Source organism: Argiope bruennichi, chromosome 5 (genome assembly GCF_947563725.1).
Source record: "Argiope bruennichi chromosome 5, qqArgBrue1.1, whole genome shotgun sequence".
NCBI classification, from domain to species: domain Eukaryota; kingdom Metazoa; phylum Arthropoda; class Arachnida; order Araneae; family Araneidae; genus Argiope; species Argiope bruennichi.
Window position 1 is genome coordinate 39,283,969 of NC_079155.1, and position 19,798 is coordinate 39,303,766.

A 19,798-nucleotide genomic window follows, 5' to 3' on the forward strand; every position below is an offset into this window, starting at 1 on the left:
TTTTGAAATTTGCTATTGAAATTCATGAATGTGAAACTGAAAGAAGTTAAAAATGAAAACCATGAAAGAGAAAAAAATTATCTGATTCTTAATTAAGCGTTCAGAATATCATTTTTTAAAAAAATTAGAAATCTGTAAAATTAACTAAAAGCATAGCATTGTGCTAACAGCGATAGAAAAAGTAAATTTTAAATACGTATAGAGCCTTGCAGTCATACATTTTATGACAATTATCTGTGTTATGCTATATTTCTATTATTCAAAATAATTTTGAGATATAACCGCACAAAGTTACTAAACTGATAATTTCTCATAACAAAATGCTTTTAATTTACACTTAACACTTAACAACGTTACTTCAATTCAATATCTATCTTAATTTTTAGAGGAAAAACATATTATAAAGAACTTTAAAATAACATATTATAAAGAACAATTTCATATCAATACTTAAATAAAGTTTTGAGAAATATTTGTTATGGCTGACAGATTTCTTCAAAAATATCGTTTCTCAAAAAATGCATTTAATACAACACATAATAAATGCTTATAGTTTCTGAAAAACATTAAACTCTACAACCCTCTTTCTTTACCTAATATTTCAAACTATTGCCGCTTTTAATGGTTCTTATTTTTTTTTTCTGGAATGCTTCGTTGAGTCAATAACCCTTGAAATGCCAAAGCTTCAGTAAAACATCTTTAATTATCTAAAGTTAGTTCCTGTCTTCAAATATAATTTTTGAAAAACAGTTAGCAAGTCAACAAGCTAGAATTTAATAAATGGTGACACTACTACAGTACACTCGTGAATATCCGGCATATGTGGCGGAAAGGCAAACCGAATAACAAAAAAGCCTTATATGCCGGAGCTCTAACTCATTTCTTTACCCACCAATACCAGATGACGTTTTATATGAAACATATTACATAATATGCATTTTCTCACTTCTTATTGAATACTAACCCCTCCCCCCATTTATTTCAAGCCATGTAGAATGTGAACATAGTCCCATGAATCATCAGTTACTGGTAACGTGTCGTGTTAAAATAGAATACTCTGTATTGGTACTTTATATATGTTTATATACTGCACTGAACGTTTCAAGAATTTATCAGAGAAAAAGTAAGTTAAAGGATATAAACTGTTCACATTTTAGTACAATTCCGTAATGCCTAACTTAAATGCAGGAACCTAAACAAACTTTAAAGTAAATGGAAGCCCTAATTCTTAAGAAAATTGACACAAACTGATTCTATTTTTCAGTGATAAATGATTGCACAGATATGAAAAGGTAACCCTAAAATAAGAGTCAAAACCTACAGCTTTTAGTTTTTGAAAAAGTCCTTAATAGAAGACTGCTTTTGCAACGTCTTGCTTTCCTCATTTAATTACGATACAAGAAAATTAGTGTCGGATACTCGGGAGTGCTCTGAAATTCCTAACTGATGTGCTTGTTGTTCACGAACCGTCTCTTTAGAGACGACACTCTCTATTTCTCTATTATATTATTGAAACTTTCATTGCATTCTGTGTTTTGTAATGTAGACATTCTTTAACAGGTTCTGCTCAAAAAGACCAACTTAAGGTGTTTATTTTTTCTTTCTTTCAATTTATGACTGAAGTAATCATATCTTCAGTTGGAAATAAACGAATGAAGTATGTCGTTTCTCATTTCGGAATATTACTTCCTGCCTAGAATTTTGCCTATGACTCGGTAATGAAATATTTGTAATTCACGCAAATAAAGAGTAAGTAAAAAGTAGAAATCTTATAAAACAGGCTACAAAAGTAAACCATCAAAAATGTCAACAATACCATTAAAAACGAAGATTTTAAACCACTCTCATACCTTAATTATAAGCTTTATAAATTTATTTAAGATCCCTGGAAAATCAAAGTATGTGGAGTATATAATTAACAACACTTCAAAGATAGGGAAATATTGAGCATTTACTAGGAGTTAACCAAAAATTTCCTCATTATATTAATAGAAATTCAAAGAACCAGAGAAAAATTTGAATTAAAACGTTCAAATTATCCAAATATCATTGAATTTTCTTCCATTCACTTTACAAGAATAAGAAAACTTCGAAGCTTCCAATCCAAAACCTTTTTTTAAGAATGATATTTTGAAGCTTCGCGAAACTATGAGTTTAAAAGAGGAATTTTTTCTCCTATACAGTAGTTCTCTTGATATTAAAAAGTAACTGCAACCACCATAACCTTTAAAAAATAGATGAAGAATATAGTGGTTATTCGTTAAATAATCGTTTGGCACACAAGTTCGTTCAGGTTTCAAATAAATCAATGAAGAATAGGTGTTTATCAGTTAATTAATCGTTTGGCACAAAAGTTCATTCAGGTTTTAAATAAATCGATGAAGAATATAGTGGTTATTAGTTAAATAATCGTTTAGCACACAAGTTTATTCAAGTTTTAAATATTTTTATTGGAATTTATAAGCAATCGTTGATACAAAGCAATTTTTCTTTTTACACTAATTGTTTGCTTACTTTAACTATAAATGTTTTTTTTAATATTACATAATGGCATTTCTAAACAAACATTTAATAGGTGGCTATATTTTCTTCTTTTTCAGAAAGAAATAAATCTATGTCGTTAAAGAATGCTTTAAAAGTCTATGGAACTAATATATCTAAACGAAGAATTAATATTTGACATACAACAATTCAATGAATTAAAACTGGTATTGGAAAATCTGTCGCGGTGAATTCAATGTTAATAATAAAATAAGCAGCGTGTGAAAATCAGTCTTTTGGAGCAAGAATTCCAAAAGCTTACCTAAAATGAAACGAGCTTTTTAGTATATTTTTTAAAAATTTTAATTTTATAATAAAAAATAACTATTTCAACAAACTATTGCAGAGTTATTAAATCATTCATTTTCAACTTAATTAAAATGATAAATAGTGATTTAATTCTTCAAACAAATAAAAAAATATTTAATCGTTCTTCTCTTAAACAAATGGCTGATTACGAAACTCGTTGCAGGCAGGACTTTTCATGAAAAACCTTTATATATTGAAAAAATTAGTATAGAAAGCGACAGCATTTAGTAAAATTTGGATATATTTAAGCGATTACGGTTAAAGAAAAACTTTTTATTATTACAAACGAAAGGAAAATAAAATACTTAGCTCAAATGTTCTTAAGAAATTTTTAATGGGGAATTTATACAGGTTGATGACAGTTTCGCATCTAACAGGAGATGAAAAATGAAAGTTGATAGAAAGAAAACTTAACAACTGAGAGATGAAAAATTTAAGAAAACATAAAAATTAATCCTTATATTATCAAAGTAATATTTATTTCCATTATTCAAGGAAAAAAGACTGTCTCTTCATCCACACATTCATAAAACATTAATCATCACTAAGCAAATGCAAATAACCAAGCATGTTAATTAACCATTAATTAAGAAAAAAATGAATCAATAAACTGGTATTATTCCAATATCTTTTACTCACTTCTCGCTAAAACACCAAATGTCATAATCCAAGGAGCATTCGGGACAATCGTAGACCTAAATTTATTAATGAAATATGAAGATCTTTTGAAAAGGATTGGGAAAACTCTCTAAAATTAATTTTACAAAATGCATTTTTAACATGGAAATTTAAATTTAGAATAATAAATAAGAATAAGGGCAAAAATGGAGCATCAGAAATACAATAACTTAATGGAAAGACCGATTAATAAGAAATGAAATTCGTTCAATAATATGCGAACTTCCTCTATATGACGAATCTTTCGCCTGAATGAAAAAATGTGAACTAAAGTTTGAATTTTGAATGTTTTGAGGCAATAAAAATATAAAATGAAGTCATAAATTATTCAGCTGTTGTCAAAATCAACGGGGTTCTCTTCTGTAATTGAAAAGTGCCAAGTATATGTGATAACGTTTTCGACAGCTTAACAAATACAAGGAATCGTCATGAAAAATAACGAAATATTTTTCTGCGGAGTCTCCATCTTTATTAGAAAGGCTGACATACTTTCAGCCGTGACGTATGCTGCGTGAAACATAAAACTCAACTTAGCAAACTTTTGCAGATGTCTATGCAGCCATAACAGATAATTTATGCAAGTAATGATATATTTTTAGCTTTATGCTTTTGAAAAACAGGTTGTTCCAATTTTCATTGGCTGATGACTGTTTTCCCAGCTAAGGACGTTCGTCCTATGACGTGAGTGCCAGAACGAACCGCATTCCTAAACGCTCTTCAATTTACATTCTTTTAAGAAAAATCAAATCAACATTTAACACATCAAATTTTAAAAATAGTTATATCTCTTTTCGGTTTATGCATTTATTGCTTGATCATTGTTTCAACAGCAAAAATCTTTTGGAATAACTGTAAGTTTTTATTTTAACTGTACTCAATTATGCAATTAAAAACCAACTTGGATTCGCATATTGTGTTCTTCGGGGGGGGGATTCAAATGATAATTTGCTCCCAAATTAATAACAATTTTTATTAATAATTTCAGTAATTAACTCGCCTTGCATAACAAAACTAAACACTCTTTGTCATGTTTTAAAACAGCGAATACAAGATGCATAAGCTAATAGTTGGTTCGTGATAGCAGAAATGTCTCCATCTCTATGTTTCAGAAAATTAAAAAAAATAATAATAATACATTGTTTATTATCCCGGCAGCTATATGTCAAGAGCAGAAATTATTTATTTCAATGCATCATGAGCTTTATGTTATTTATTTATTTATTTAATTTTGAGATTGCTTAGAGATTTTGCGTCAAAATTTGAAGTTTGCTGCAATGTTTTTCAGTGGCTACTTTTGAAATTTCTGCACTCGGAATACATTACTCAGAATTTAAATTCTTTTCTTTTAAGTTTTTATGGCCCATGAATGTTTTGACAAAAATTGGAAAATGACATGTTTTTATTTCTGTAATTTTGAATATTTTTCTAAAATATGGGTCTCTTTTTAAAAATATTATCTTCTTCTTTTAGGATATATAAACCTACTGTATGGGTTACTACAAAAATATTCTAAATATGTGATATAGAATTTGAAGAAAATTTTAAGGGAATTCGAATTTCTAATCCAAAACATCGTAACACAGAAATATTTGAGGCCCGATTCGTCTATTTTTCAATTTCTGAAATTTCCTCTTAACTATGAAACAGTCATAATTCGCAAATTCAACGTGTATTTAATATTGATGGAACGAGCATGAATATAAATACAGTAATTAAAACAATGGTAAATATTACTAAAAATTATACTTCAAAATATTTTTTTTAAGTTATTAGAATTTCTTTTTTACGGGAATAAAAGTTGCATCACTGAAAAGCTTGTTTTTTTTTAAATTCGAATTTCGCGTATGAATATAAATACAATAATTAAAACAATTGTAAAGGTTGCTCCAATTTTACTTCAAAATATTTTTTTTAATTGTTAGAATTTTTTTTTATGGAAATAAATATTGTATCCCTGAAAAACCTATGCTTTTAATTCGAAATTGGCAAAAAAAAAAAAAAAAAATGTGCAATAATATGGTTTAAAATATTTAAGATGCTTTAAAATATTTATTAATTTTTAAGTTAAAAAATCGAATAAATTTTGGGAAAACTTTTATTTATTTAGCACCTACAACGAGCAAGTACCTAAGTGCCAAATTTGGTAGCTTACTGATAAAGATAGGGGAATTCATATTCAAGATCTAATTGTTTCTTCATAAAATTCACTGGGTTTTTTTTAAGCCTAAATATATATTGAAAAATAAATACAAAGGGGATCTAATGTTTAAGCAGTCCATTTTTCATAAGAATATTTTTCATATCTTACATAAAATAGTAAGTTTGTACATATATTTACAAAATATTTTCTCCAGTAATCTTAAGAAACAACATCATTGTATCTTTTCCGCATTCTATATTGATCGTGTCACAACTAAAGTAAATTTTTTGTTGTATTAAATGTAATTTTTGTATTTTTGTTCCGCACTTATTATCCTCAGATTCGAAACACATCTGAATTCCTGCTCTTTGCTGCAATCTCCTGATTTAATAAATATTTTAGGTAGGGGGAACTACGTTGAAAAATCTTTATTTGGCGAAAGCATCGAATATTTTTCATTTATTATTTTAGATTTCTAAAAACGTTTCTTTTATAAAACTTTTTCTTTGAACTTTTTTTTATATTGCTTCTGATATGAAATAAGAGCATGCATTTGTTCATTTAGCATGACATGTCATTCTGGCGCAACCTGTGCTTCTATCTGTATTCAGCAATTTAGAAAGGAATATAACATATATTTTTTCTAATTTTAGATCTCAGAGGAATTAAATCTCAACAGTCTCATAAAGAAATAGACCCAAATATTGACAATTTTTTGATGGTCATTAAAAGAAACTGAGAACATTTTTTCACAAATTCCTTTGTAAAGTTTTAACAATGAAAGAAAGGATCAGCATCTGAATAAAAAAAGAAGCTAAATAATACTTTATTTTCTTTAATTAAATGTAAAATTAATTATTATGAGGTATTTTGAAACCAAATGAGAGATATTGTGCTTGCCCCCCTGTCGGCTTTGTCTTTGCAATCTCTGCCGCCGCCTCTGCTTTGTTCATAAAATAAATCATACTTAAAGAAACTATAAATAGTCTCGAAAAAATAAGTCACGTTACCAACTAGAAATTGTAAAAGATTAATTAACTGAAACTAAAAGTTCTATTCATTATTTTATATTTAATAATTCCATTCTATTTTGTAGGGAAAAGAATTTTTTAAGTGATACTCCACTAGCATAATTTATCAGCTTTGTTCAACGTTCCGATACTTAAGAGCATAGGACGCATGTTAAGTTCGTCGTGGTTCAACGTGCAAGGTAAGTATCAAATGATTGAAACGTGAAATCTCTTAAGAAAGACGCATAGAATCAACGGAAGCTCTGCTTATAAAGAGGATTAAAATTTAAATTTTCTTCTAAAACCTAATAAATAAATTTTAAATTGTTAATATTGTATAATATTATACAATATAGTATAATATTGCTTAGTATAATTTAACATTGTATAATATTATACAATAGAGTATAATATCACTTAATATAATTTAATACTGTATAATATTATATAATACTATATAGTTTTATTCAATACTGAGCATCATTATAAAATATTATATAATAATGTCCAATATCATGAAAAAATATTGAAAAATATTACAGCGTTTTCACATTTCAATATTCGGGAAAATATTGTATAATATTACTTTTTTCAAATTTTATGATATTATACAATATTATGTGCTACTTGGGTCAATTCTATTGCAAGGAAGACAGTTTTACTATTAGTTTTAATGGTTGCTAAACGGATGATGGATTTATGATCATGTGGTCTACGACCATTTGACAACTTAACAACGAATTTGACGATAAAATAGAAGATTCAGGAATCACCAGGAACTATGGAGATAGGTCTATTAAAACTTGATTTATTGAATTTGTGATGTTTGTTGAGCTTTTTTTCCCTTAACTCGGAAGCTTTAAAAACCGGGAGACTAGAGAGGCATAATCCACGATTTTTTAAATAAGAAATAATTTTGTTATTGCTATTTTTAAATATTTGTTCCAAATATCTGTTATTTTAATCATATTGTTATTTAAAAATTATTAATTAGTATTAAATATAAAATTTATTAATTGTAATTAATATTTAATTTACTAATTTAAGTAACGCGTGGGTGCATTAATTTATCTATTTCAGCTTGCTTTTTAAATGTGATTTTTTTCAAAACTATTTATTTAATTTATTTATTGGAGTAAACTATTTCCTGAAAAAGTTGAATTAAAAATATATTCATTTCTTAAAATGTTTACTTAGTTGCATATTTTACGAATAGATGGCGCCAGCAGTGGACAGAATATATGCAATCAGAAAGTCATGTCATAAGCAGTAAAAAATTATCTATATGGCTAGTGCATTGTCAAATGCGAATATCTTAGTCAAAGTCTCTACCATTAACCGGAACTACCATTAATTTGCACTTTCCAGTGAAGCCACCACTCCGATAAATTTCAGGGATATGCAATTCAATAATACGATAATTCCAAGAATAACCGATCCGTTCATTTTTCAACCCATTCACAGATTTCTCTTGATCCCTTTATTCCCGTTAAAAGGATGGGATCCTCAGGACACAAGAGAAGAATGTTTTATGTTTCTGGAATTTTCTTTCCACCTTCTGGGGGGTCGGGATTAGCCGATACCCCTTCTTTTCTTTCAGAGATGTCGTCTGCTTCAGTTTTGATTGCGTAATGTCAATACGGGAAGTTGTTCATTTGCGGTTTTAGATTGAAGGGAATACGCGACACTTTTTATTCCTTTTCCACTTACAACATATTTGCCTGTTGCCGACTTTAGATTTTACATCAATATCGTACATAAAATTGAAATCGACTGACTCCTTCGATGTCTTTTTAAGACATTTACTTAAGAATGACCGATCGTGTATCAATTTTTAAGCATTATTGAATAAAATATTTTTTCAATACATTTTTCAGTATTTCAAGGCAAAAATATCAATAATGGGGAAACTTGAAATTCATTTTATTTGAATTTGTATTGCAGTTTTTGATAATTCTATTTCATATTTGCTGCTTTTGATAACGGAGCATTATCGATTTTTATCATGAGGTTTCATGGTATATTAACCTGAGAATAATTAATTTTATATTAATAAAGTAAAAAGAATTTTTTTTTAAGTTGATTATTTTTTACGCATTATACAACAAAGAGGTCTTATATTCTTTTCTGTTAAATATATTTAGAAAAAAAAATGTTACCGTATAAATATTTCTCATACAAAATAATACTTTTATGATTGCGATTTCATAGATCTTTGTAAATTAAACCATACATTTCTTCTATACAATTAGAAAGAATCATTAGATGTAAGGATCATTCTAGGCATAACTAATTTTATATTCCTTTTATAGGCTTTTTTTTTTATTCTTTAAAAAGTATTTTGAAAAAATAAAAACTTTTTTTTTTTTTTTTTTTGTAAAATGTCTGTTTTAAATCTAATTTTTAAGGAAGGAGGACGTAATATATTTATGCATTGTTCTGAAATGAAATTTCTTTTAAAATTGAATTTCTTCATTTCCTACATCGTTTAACATTTGCCGCATTGTTCACGACTGTAGCGAATAGGTATGAGCTAGGATAGAACCTGGAACCTTATAGTTCGCAGCTGAGTAACAAGACCACAAGACAAAAGAAATTGCCCGTCTTTCGTAGCTGTTATCTGGCTTATAAACTTTTCACTACTTTGAAGTGTCATATTGGGCAAGATATTTCTTTCCCCTTCTACAATTTTTCGGCCCAGTAGGAATGCTAATTAATTCCCATTCACCTGAAAGCAGTGTCAGTGTTGCTTATCTAGTAGAATTTTCGCTTTCTGAGAAAAATAGATCCTTCATTTTTTCTATTTCTGAGAATAATTAAAATTGTTTTGTAGTTTCAAAAGGCAGCTAATTGGTAATCGTGTTTCATATAACACTGCATAAAGCTTACGTAAAAATAAAAAAAATATTAAAAAAATAATTTTAAGAAATTATAATTTTTTCTTTGATAAGGTTCTAGTTGTTAAGAATTAAATGCTGTCCGATCTCGAATTTTTCAAAAAATGCTAAAACTTATTAATACATTTTTATTAGATTGTATTGCAAAATTTTTTCTCGAAATTAGGGAGAAAGATTTAATTTCTGAAACAAACAAAAAAATATGTATATATTAAATAATTTTTATATGGAGTGAATTCATTTCTTGTTTAGCTATTAAAATATTTGTATCTATTTATTGTTTGTTTGTTTGTGTGTGTGTGTGTGTGTGTGTGTGTGTGTGTGTGTGTGTGTGTGTGTGTGTGTGTGTGTGTGTGTGTGTGTGTGTGTGTGTGTGTGTGTGTGTGTGCATTTTTAAGAATAAGCAGAACTGATTTGATTTCATAGTACCAAAAAAATAGTATTGTTAGAATATTTTATAACCATTAATGAATTAAAATCTTAATTATTTACTCTGCATTTTTATTAATTTTTACTATACCACATTTCTTCATAGTATTCACTAAAATGCTGCGAATACTATGTTTGCTTCTCGTAACCTCCAGAAAAATATTTTTATTAAAATTTTTCATTTTTTTTTTTTCAGTAATAGTCTTATTCTACTAAACTATTCTCCAAGTTTGCCGTAGAAAGAACTTAGGGTTTGAACTTTTTTCACAGTTTTTCTATAGGTGAAATTTCCTGTTGCATTGCCAATAATATGAATGTATATATTCTTTTGTGTTCATAAAAATAAAGAAGAGACTAATTTGATTTTGCAAAAAATAATAACTAAGTAAGAATCTTATACGATGTACAAATGCATTAAAATTCAAATTATAACAAATGGTATTATACAATAAGCGACAAATTTAATAATTATTATTACTACTTAGAATAAAGTTTTCAAGCTAATAAAAAATCCCTAGTGTCCATCCAAATGTCATTTAAATACTTTTTTTCTGAAAGCTTTATTAACTTTCTTTTTTTCATAAAATCGTATAGTGTCCAGCGATCTTGCATTTTAGCTTTTTTTTACATTAAGTCAGCTAAATTATATCTTGAGGACATTTTCATTTGAAATCTACAATAATCACAATCAAGATTAGTAAATCAAATATATTCGTCAGTGGTTTTCAAAAGAGATTCTTAAAAAATTATCAATTGAAAATTTGATGAGCAATAAAATAAAATTATTCTGATTACATTTTTTTTTTAATTTAAAACTAAAGCTTTTAAAGATTCAAGAAGCCGAAAATAAAATAAAACTTCAAATATCAGAAAGAGTGGTATAGAAAAAACATATTCAAATCTCCACATGTGTTTAGTAATTGTCTATTTAAATTAAAGATATTGATCCTCTTTTTCAGATAGAGTCATTTTCCAGAATAAATATTTTTTTGTGGAGACTTGAGTTCGAAAGAAAGCTTATTTTCGTACAATGAGACAAGCCGCGTATAGCTTCCAGCAATAGTCTTTATCATGTGATGGGATAGGGAGAGCTCGGATCTGACTCTTTGTGAAATCGGAAGTGCTCTTCTTGTCATCAATAGGTCCGGCCGCCCGCCACAACTGCTTGTGGGAGGTCTGTTCCTGGAAAGTGCATCAGTGGGTAAGGGACTTTCCCTATGCATGATTGAACTCTTCTTCGAGAGCTTATATTGGACAGATCATATCGATTGTTACTTTCTATCGTGATCCAAGACTTGTAATCGAAATATCACCAGTAAGATCGTATCAAGGATTTGAATCGCACCCTTCTTTGAAAAGTATTGATCACTGGTATTTGTGACTTTTTGATATTGGTTACTTAATAACCGCTCGTAAAATATTCGTCATCCCTACGCGTTAAGCAATTGCTCTCGGATGGCTGGGAATTAATTAGCATTCCTAACGGGTGGAAAATCTGCAGAAGGGGAAAGTAATATCTTTGCTCAATTTGTGACACTGAAAAGTAGTAAACAATGCAGGAAGTGGAGAAATTCAATTTTAAAAGAATCGTATTTCAGAGCAATGCATAAATATATTACGTCATCCATCCTTAAAAATTAAATTTAAAACAAACATTTTAGGAAAAAAAAAGTTTATATTTTTTCAAAATACTTTTTAAAGAATAAAAAAAAAAGCCTGTAAAAGGAATATAAAATTAGTTATTTTTAGAATAATCCATTTATCTAAAGATTCTTTCTAATTATATAGAAGAAATGAATTGTTTCTTTAACAACGATCTATGAAATCAAATCCATAAAAGTATGTATTTTGTATGAGAAATATTTACACGATAACATTTTTTTTTTCAAACTATATTTAACAAAAAAGAATATAAGACCTCACTGTTGTATAATGCATGGAAAATAATCAACTTTAAAAAAAGAATTTTTTTTAAATTTTATTAATATAAAATTAATCATTCTCAGATTAATATACCATGAAACCTCATGATAAACGCCGATAATGCTTCGTTATCAAAAACAGCAAATATGAAATAGAATTATCAAAAACTGTAATACAAATTCAAATAAAATGAATTTCAAGTTTCCTCAATATTGATATTTTTGCCTTGAAATACTGAAAAATGTATTGAAAAAAATATTTTATTCGTAATGCTTAAAAATTCATACACAATCGATTATTCTTAGGTGAATGTAACTAAAAGACTTCGAAGGAGTCGGTCGATTTCAATTTCATGTACGATATTAATATAAAATCTTAAAGTCGGCAATAAGCTAATATGTTGTAAGTGGAAAAGGAATAAAAAGTGTAGCAATCCATAAATCTAAAACCGCAAGTGACCAACTCCCATTATTCTGTCAAAACTTAAGCGGGCTGAGCCGACATCTCTGAAAGAAAAGAAAGCGTATCGGCTGATCCCCGACCCTCCAGGGAGTGGAAAGAAAATCCCGGAAACACAAAACATTCATTTCTTGTGTCCTGAGGATCCCATCCCCTTAACGCGAATAAAACAAAAAGAAGAAATCTGTGAATGGAATGAAAAGTGAACGGACCGGTTATTCTTGGAATTATCATATGATTGATTTGCATATCACTGAAATTTATCGGAGCGGTATTGCATATAATCTGTTTACTGCTGGTGCCATCTATTGGTAGATTATAGAACTAAAGTAAACATTTTAAAGATATGACATATATATTTAATTCTAATTTTTCAGAAAATAGTTGACTCTAATAAAGAAATTAAATAAATAGTTTTGAAAGAAAATCAAATTTAAGAAATAAGCTAAAATAGATAAATTAATTCAATCACACGTTATTTAAATTAGTAAAGTAAGTATTAATTTCAATTAATAAATTTTATATTTAATACTGATTAATAATTTTTAATTAATAATATTCTTGAAATAACAGATATTTGGAACAAATTTTTTTAAAATAACAATAGCAAAATTATTTGTTATTCAAAAAATCGTGGATTATGCAACTCTAATATAAACCCCGACGTTGCGAGTTCGATACCCAATACAATTTCCTTAAATGTATAACATAGCCCCTTGCGAAGAAACTTATTACCAAAAAAATATATAGCAATCGATTGGACAAGGCACGTTACCTATTCTCTTCCCTCCCCCATTGATACAATAAAAATACACGTGATTCATCCCTCCACCAAATGGCTCATTTCTGATCTAATTCATTACGGTACAGATTCCACAACAAATTCTTGCTAATTTATTCATTCCACGGATCGTAATTTACTGGTCGTAGAGTTAAGATTAGTCTGACTATTTGCAAAAGCAATGGAAACGTCAGGTCGTATCCATTGCCAATTTGGTTTCGGAACCGTTCTTTCCTTTTGTGATATCGGAAATGAACGTTTTATCGATTTCGATAATCACTAACACGCATGCGTGTTTCAGTTCGGTATAACCCGCTATGATTAAATCTGTAATTTTCTTGCTGTCCATGTGTAGTTCTTTATTTTGCCTTAAACCTTTTTATTTTAAAATTTATGCTAGGAAGTTGATCTGAATCGACAAATTATCATGTTTTACGAAAGAATTTTTATCTTATTTTCTATTTTATTTGCTTTTGCAAATTCTAAAGCCATCATCAAAGGTAAGTTATTTTTTGGAAATTAATACACGTGCTTATTATTTTTAAACAAATGTCGTTCCTAAAATACGTCATTTTATGAAATTTGGATTTGTAAAAATAATTGTACTACCACAACAGAATTTTTTAAAATTAAATAGAAATGCTATTTTTTTAAATTTGTATTGAATTGTTATAAAGCGGGTTGTATGGATTCTGTGAATTTTCATAAAGGTCAATTTCTGCTGAAGATTATTGACATTGTAATGCCAAATGCCTTTCAAATTGATTAAAATTATTATGATCTAGAAAATATAAAACTGTATAAAATAAACATGTGAAGATAAGGTAAATTGATTTTAATTAGTATTGTGAGGTGTAACTGGTGAAGTTTGCTAGTTATTATATATTTGCTTAAATATATGCATTGTGGCAAAGATTCTTAACAGTTTATCAATATGAATTATTTTGGAACTTTCTTTCCTACAAACTCTGAGATTAAATTAAACTCACTTTTATTTGAGATAATAGATAGACATTAGTATTTTTTCTTATATATAAACGAACATATATCTTCATGTTTCAAATTACTATTGAATAGAGAATGATTGTATTCAATAGTAATGCATAATGATTTAAAATAAGTTTGAGTTAACCATTTAAAAAAAAAAGTATTCAGAATGTTATTTACAGATATATTTATACAATGCTAATCAAATATTTCATTTACATTTATTTTGAAATGCTCAGTGTACGTACTTTATTATTTTTGCCTTCCTGATTTTCTTTTATATTACAATGAATGCTGCCATAGTTTTCCCACAAAATGTTCAACAACATTTTTATGACATATTTACAATATTGTCTTGCATTCAGAATATTGAGCAAAATTAAAGATGCCCTTAGTATATTATGGTTAAAAAAACAATTTAAAATTTCAATTTTGTCTATTCAGTACTTTTTTAATAATTTGGTGTTTCGTAATAATTAAACATTTATTCGATACTGCATTAAAAATGCTGTCAACAACAAAATATTTATAAAAGTCTACAATGAAGAAATGTTTGATGCTTTTAACATTTCATTAAAATGAAATTCCCTTTATCATTCAGGTATTTTATTTCACTTTCTTTTACTATATGTTATTTTATTGATCTTATATTATCAACCATTGCACATTTAATAACTTTATTAGAAGAATAGGTAATTATATAGAATCTTCAATGAGCAATTCATTAGTAAATATTTTAGCAGATATGATATTGAGAAGTAAAATTTTTAAGTGTTACACAATACCTCTCGAAAATAGATTAATTACAAAAAGAGTATTATAAACAAATCTAATATATGTTTGGATTTGTTGATTTTTTTTAATAGAAACTAATTTCAGTGCATTATCTTAACACAGCCAAAATGGTTTTCAATCTCATTAAGGAGAATTTTACTGATTTTTCTAAAATAAATAATGTGAAATTTTATGTGCGGCTTGTTTTATATGATGTAATTTTTTAAGCTTATCTTTATATGAATTTGGATAAAAGTCATATGATAGGAATTTAAGATATTGTGTGTTTTTAATTTTGAATTTATCCATTTTGGACTTATCAATTTTGAATTTATCCATTTTGCCAGTCTAATCTGTAACTGAAATGGATCTATACAATTTTAATTGTCTCTTAAGGAATAACAAAATATTTGATTTCAGAGGAATCTGTTTGATGCATGCATGTTTTTTACAGGGGGGGGGGGTCTTTCAATTTATTTAAAATCATACTTTTTCTTAAACTTATTGACTGAATATTGTATACTTATAATATTGCTGTAACTTTTTTGATTTGGCTGAATCTTTTAACATATTTTATTTTGTTTGTATTTAGTTCAATAATTTTAGCACTTGTGTAGTAATCACCTGCCACCAATTAATTGCCAAATAGAGCATATTTATAACAGCAGGTAATTAAGCACCAAAGATTTATGTTAGCCATAGCTAAAATTTGATAGTGTTTGCCAATGGCATGTAGTTAAACCAGAAGTTTCTCTGTCACGATGGGGTTAGCATACAATTCTCTGTCTGGGATGGGGTTAGCATACAATTATTTAATTGTTTTGTTTATCTTCTAATCTTAACTCTTCCCTCGTGACTTTTGTCAGATGTATAACTTTTTAAATTAATAAAGTTAATGAAGCTAATGATGTGAAATAATTAAAAATTTCAATTTGGATAATTTTAAAAATGTGGGTAAAATGCTTGGAATTTTTTTTTTTTTTTTCTACTTATAAATGCTACTTTGAGTAAAAAATATTATATTATAGATTCTTGTATAAGGTTTTAAAAAAGTTTTCTTCTCTTTCCTTTGAAACTGATTTTAATCAGCTATAAAGTTTACCCAAATTATTGGTTGATATTCTTAAATGTTATGCAATATTGTAAGTAGAGCATCTTGTACTGTTAAGAGTTAAATTATTTTAATTAATTTTAGAGAACATTTTTGTACAAAACTTTCAAATATTCTTTTTATAATTTATTTTGATTGACATTTCTTAGCTTTTTTTTATTGGCATGTTAAGAAAATGATATGTGGCTTTACTTTTATTAAGCTTTAATTGTTGTTAATATAGATGGTATCAAAATTATATACAGTATATTAAATATTCTAATAAACTGTATATAAATCATTAGAAATCTTTAAACATAATATTTGAAGGGATGAGATTTTTCCTATTAACTCTTTAAGGGACAAAAATGTATCTAAACATCTTATTCTTATTTACTTGTTCTTGTACTTCAAAGATTATTTTAAAATATATTTCAATGTTTATCTTTTGAAACAATACAGTATATTTCTTGAAAATAAAAAATAATTTTTAAATGAATTTAAAAATAATTTTAAATTCATGCCTTTTCAAATGAAGAAATACTTTTTTTATTTGTAATGCAAGGAAATTATATTCTGAGTAAATGCTTGCTGCAAAATTAATCTTTAAAATCCAATTAATGTATTTGAAATAAATTCAATCAATAAAAATGAAAATTCCTTTTCAATTATTAAAATTGAAAAAGGTAAGGATGAGCCCATTGCTTATCTAAGGCTTGAAGCTTCTGCGGAAGCAGTGCTTGATTTTTGGATCAGTTGCTTTTAATTTTGATTGATTTTCAGAAACGTTTATACATAAGTTTTGTAATAAATTTAATATATATTGCCATTGGCTAGAATCTCAAAATGAATATTGCAATAAAAAATATTTTCATAGCACAATAAAATATATTTAAAAAGGAAATAATATTTCTTTTTAAAATACAGAGATATTTAAAAAAAATACTGCACTCTAATTTATTTTCAGCTTAATTGCTGAAATAAAGATTCTCATTTTTTTATATAATTTTACAGGTCAACTGGAGCAAAGTTATCAGCATTTTTTTTTTTTAACATAATGCACTATGGTTTTTTAAAATGTCTATCCCTTTTTTATCTGTTTCTTTTTGCTTTTGAAAACTTGCCCTGTATTTGTTGAATTAAATTTATTCTGCATAATGAAATTAGGTTACTAAATATATCCCTATACATATCCAAAAGAAAGTCCATGTAGTTTTTCTTAGTGAGGTAATTTATAACTGGAGGGGGTATTGATGCTTTTCTCTAAATTTAATGCCTACTAATGAGCTTTTTTTTGTGCTTGGATTCTTTCTTCTTTCCATAAATACTGTATACTGACAACAAATAAGTAAGAGCATTGGATTTGAATGTATCAGAGTTAAACATACTTTGAAGAAAAATGGGATAAACAACCAATTTTATGCTCCTGATGCAAACAAATGGCAACATGAGTTGCAGAACAATCTCCGGAATACTTATATCCTTTGAGAAACTTTTAAGACATTTGTTACGCATTTTTATGAGAGAACTAAAGACTGGAAAAATTATTAAATGTAAAAAAAAAAAAAATTTATGTATAGAAGTAGAAAAATTGTGCATTTTTAAGGAGATTTTTCAGTACTCTTAAAGGGTTAATTTGTCAACAGACAAAATACCCTTGAATATACAGTTTTATCGTTAGTGTAAGTTTTCAAATTGTATAACAATTGTAATAATCTGCTATTGCAAAATACTGCTACAAAATGTTTCTACACTTGACATATATTTTGACAATTTTTTAACAGAAAGCTTACATTTTATATCAATTTTATTTTTGATAAATGCTATCAGTTCATGGTAGAAGAAGTTTTTGAAGAAGGTATATGGTTCGTGGTTTAGAAGGTTCATGGTATAGAAGTTTTTGAATTAAATGATTTGAACAAAACTGAAATTTGTATTTGAAGTATAATTTTTCTCTGGATATTGAACAAATTTATGCACAATGATTGTTCTTTATAGTTTATTCTAAATTTTAATATTCATTCTTGGTTTATAGAAAATCCTAAAAGAAGGATTCAGACTTATCCTCCATATACTTGTTATGAATGCATTGGTAGTGAATGCAACAATCCTTATAACAAAACTTGTGATGGGGCTTTCAAAGTAAGTATAACCAAAAAAAATTTATAAATTATTATTAAACATACTTCATTTTTTTTTATATCTTATGTTTTTAATGTTGTATCATAAAGCTTTTAAACCTTTATCCTTGTGAGCCTTAGCTTACAGTATGGAGGGGGAATAAAAACACTCTTATAAAATTTTCATGAAGTAAAAAATTACTTTTCCTTCTTTTCAAGTGATTAAAAAAAAGTGTAGTTTCTTTCAAACACCTGTAGGGTACTTGTTTTTGTTTACTTTCATTAACAATGAAACTGTCCACAAAGTAACAGAATATAAATGGAAAGTAAAATGATAAATTGATTAGAAAAGATAAAACGTGGATATGGGAGGTGTAAAATTTTAATAATTTATTGATATAGGATTTGGTCCACAATTGTTTACTGGCAAGGTTTTGGCCTTGAGGCTGGAGGGTTCCAGGTTTTAAACCTGATTCCTCTAGATTCTTCATGCATGGTACCTGGTATATATAAAATCTTATATTCTGGGGCAAATGTCTTCTAATTGACGTGGTACAAAAGTTTAGTGGGGTGGAGGGTCCCTGCTCAGTTATTATCCTAGTCATCTGATGGGTTCAAAATTATGAAGCCTTTTTTAAACTATTCCTAGTGTTGTTTTTAAATGTGTTGTTGATATAAATAAATTGTTACGGCATTTTATTGCCTATAAAAAAGGTATAAGCTATAATTTTTCTATTAATTATTTTCATATATAACATTAGTTATGTACTATAGACTCGCATGCAACGTTTTTCACACCGTATATTAAATAAGATGGATTTTAAAATTGCATAATTACTGTATGTGATTATTGAAATTAAATCTTATTTACATTAGATTGTAGTTGATGTGATTCCCTATTTTTATTTAGAAGGTGAAAAACTTCTATAAGATTTGTAGGCAAGTGTTTTTTAATATATTATGATGTAGATTAAATTACTAATATTTTTGTCCTTGGGAATTATGAAGGTTATTTAATGGCACTTTTACAGTTAGGATTATTTTAAATAATTGTTATTGAATATTTTTAAGACTTAAGTCATTTTGCAAAGTATTGCAAAAGTTTCGTTTCTTTATAAATTCAGTAGTTTATCAATCTAAATAACTTGTTTAACAAATAAAAGTTGCTTTAATCTTACCAGATGAATATGCTTAATGCAGTTTATTATTGAGAAAAAAATCCATAAAATGGTATTAGGTTTCTATCTAAATTCCAATAGCATTCATTTATGGCAAAAACATAATTTTAGTGTGCATTTCATTTCTTCATCATTGTACATTCTATCTCAAACACTTTAATATCCAACAGTTGATGAAAAAAAGTATTTGAAAATAAAGAATATTTTAATATCTATAAATCGTCTGAAAAGTTGAAAAAAGGAAAATATGTAGAGTCAATGATGCTTAACTCATAGATGCAGTAATGAAAAAGAAACAAAGTAGAATATGGGTCATTTTCAAAATTCGGTGCCATTTGGAAATTAAAAAGACAAAAATAAAAAAATTTTTAATTAGTAAATTTTTTTTAATATTATTAAACAGACATTATTTCTGTATATTACTTGAATATTTTTGATACATTTTTTTCTTTTATATATTTTTAATTGATGTTTTTTTGGTC

The 19,798-nt window shown here is 27.1% G+C and overlaps 1 protein-coding gene across 5 annotated transcripts in view; it reads left to right on the plus strand.

The window, feature by feature from the left end:
- The first annotated feature begins 4,268 nt into the window (after positions 1 to 4,268).
- The window catches only part of LOC129968980 (activin receptor type-1-like), a 37,351-nt gene continuing 21,821 nt past the window's right edge, over positions 4,269 to 19,798 (plus strand). For 2 of the 5 annotated variants that reach the window (XM_056083368.1, XM_056083367.1), the window contains exon 1: positions 18,052 to 18,160. Coding sequence is in view for 2 of the 5 variants with exons in the window: in XM_056083365.1 (XP_055939340.1) it covers positions 13,595 to 13,667; positions 18,054 to 18,160 (180 nt within the window). In the remaining 3 variants the exon portion in view is untranslated. Of the gene's footprint in view, positions 4,380 to 6,764; positions 6,879 to 13,403; positions 13,668 to 18,051; positions 18,161 to 19,798 lie in introns of those variants that run through there. The other 3 variants (XM_056083366.1, XM_056083365.1, XM_056083369.1) reach the window with 3 other exon arrangements.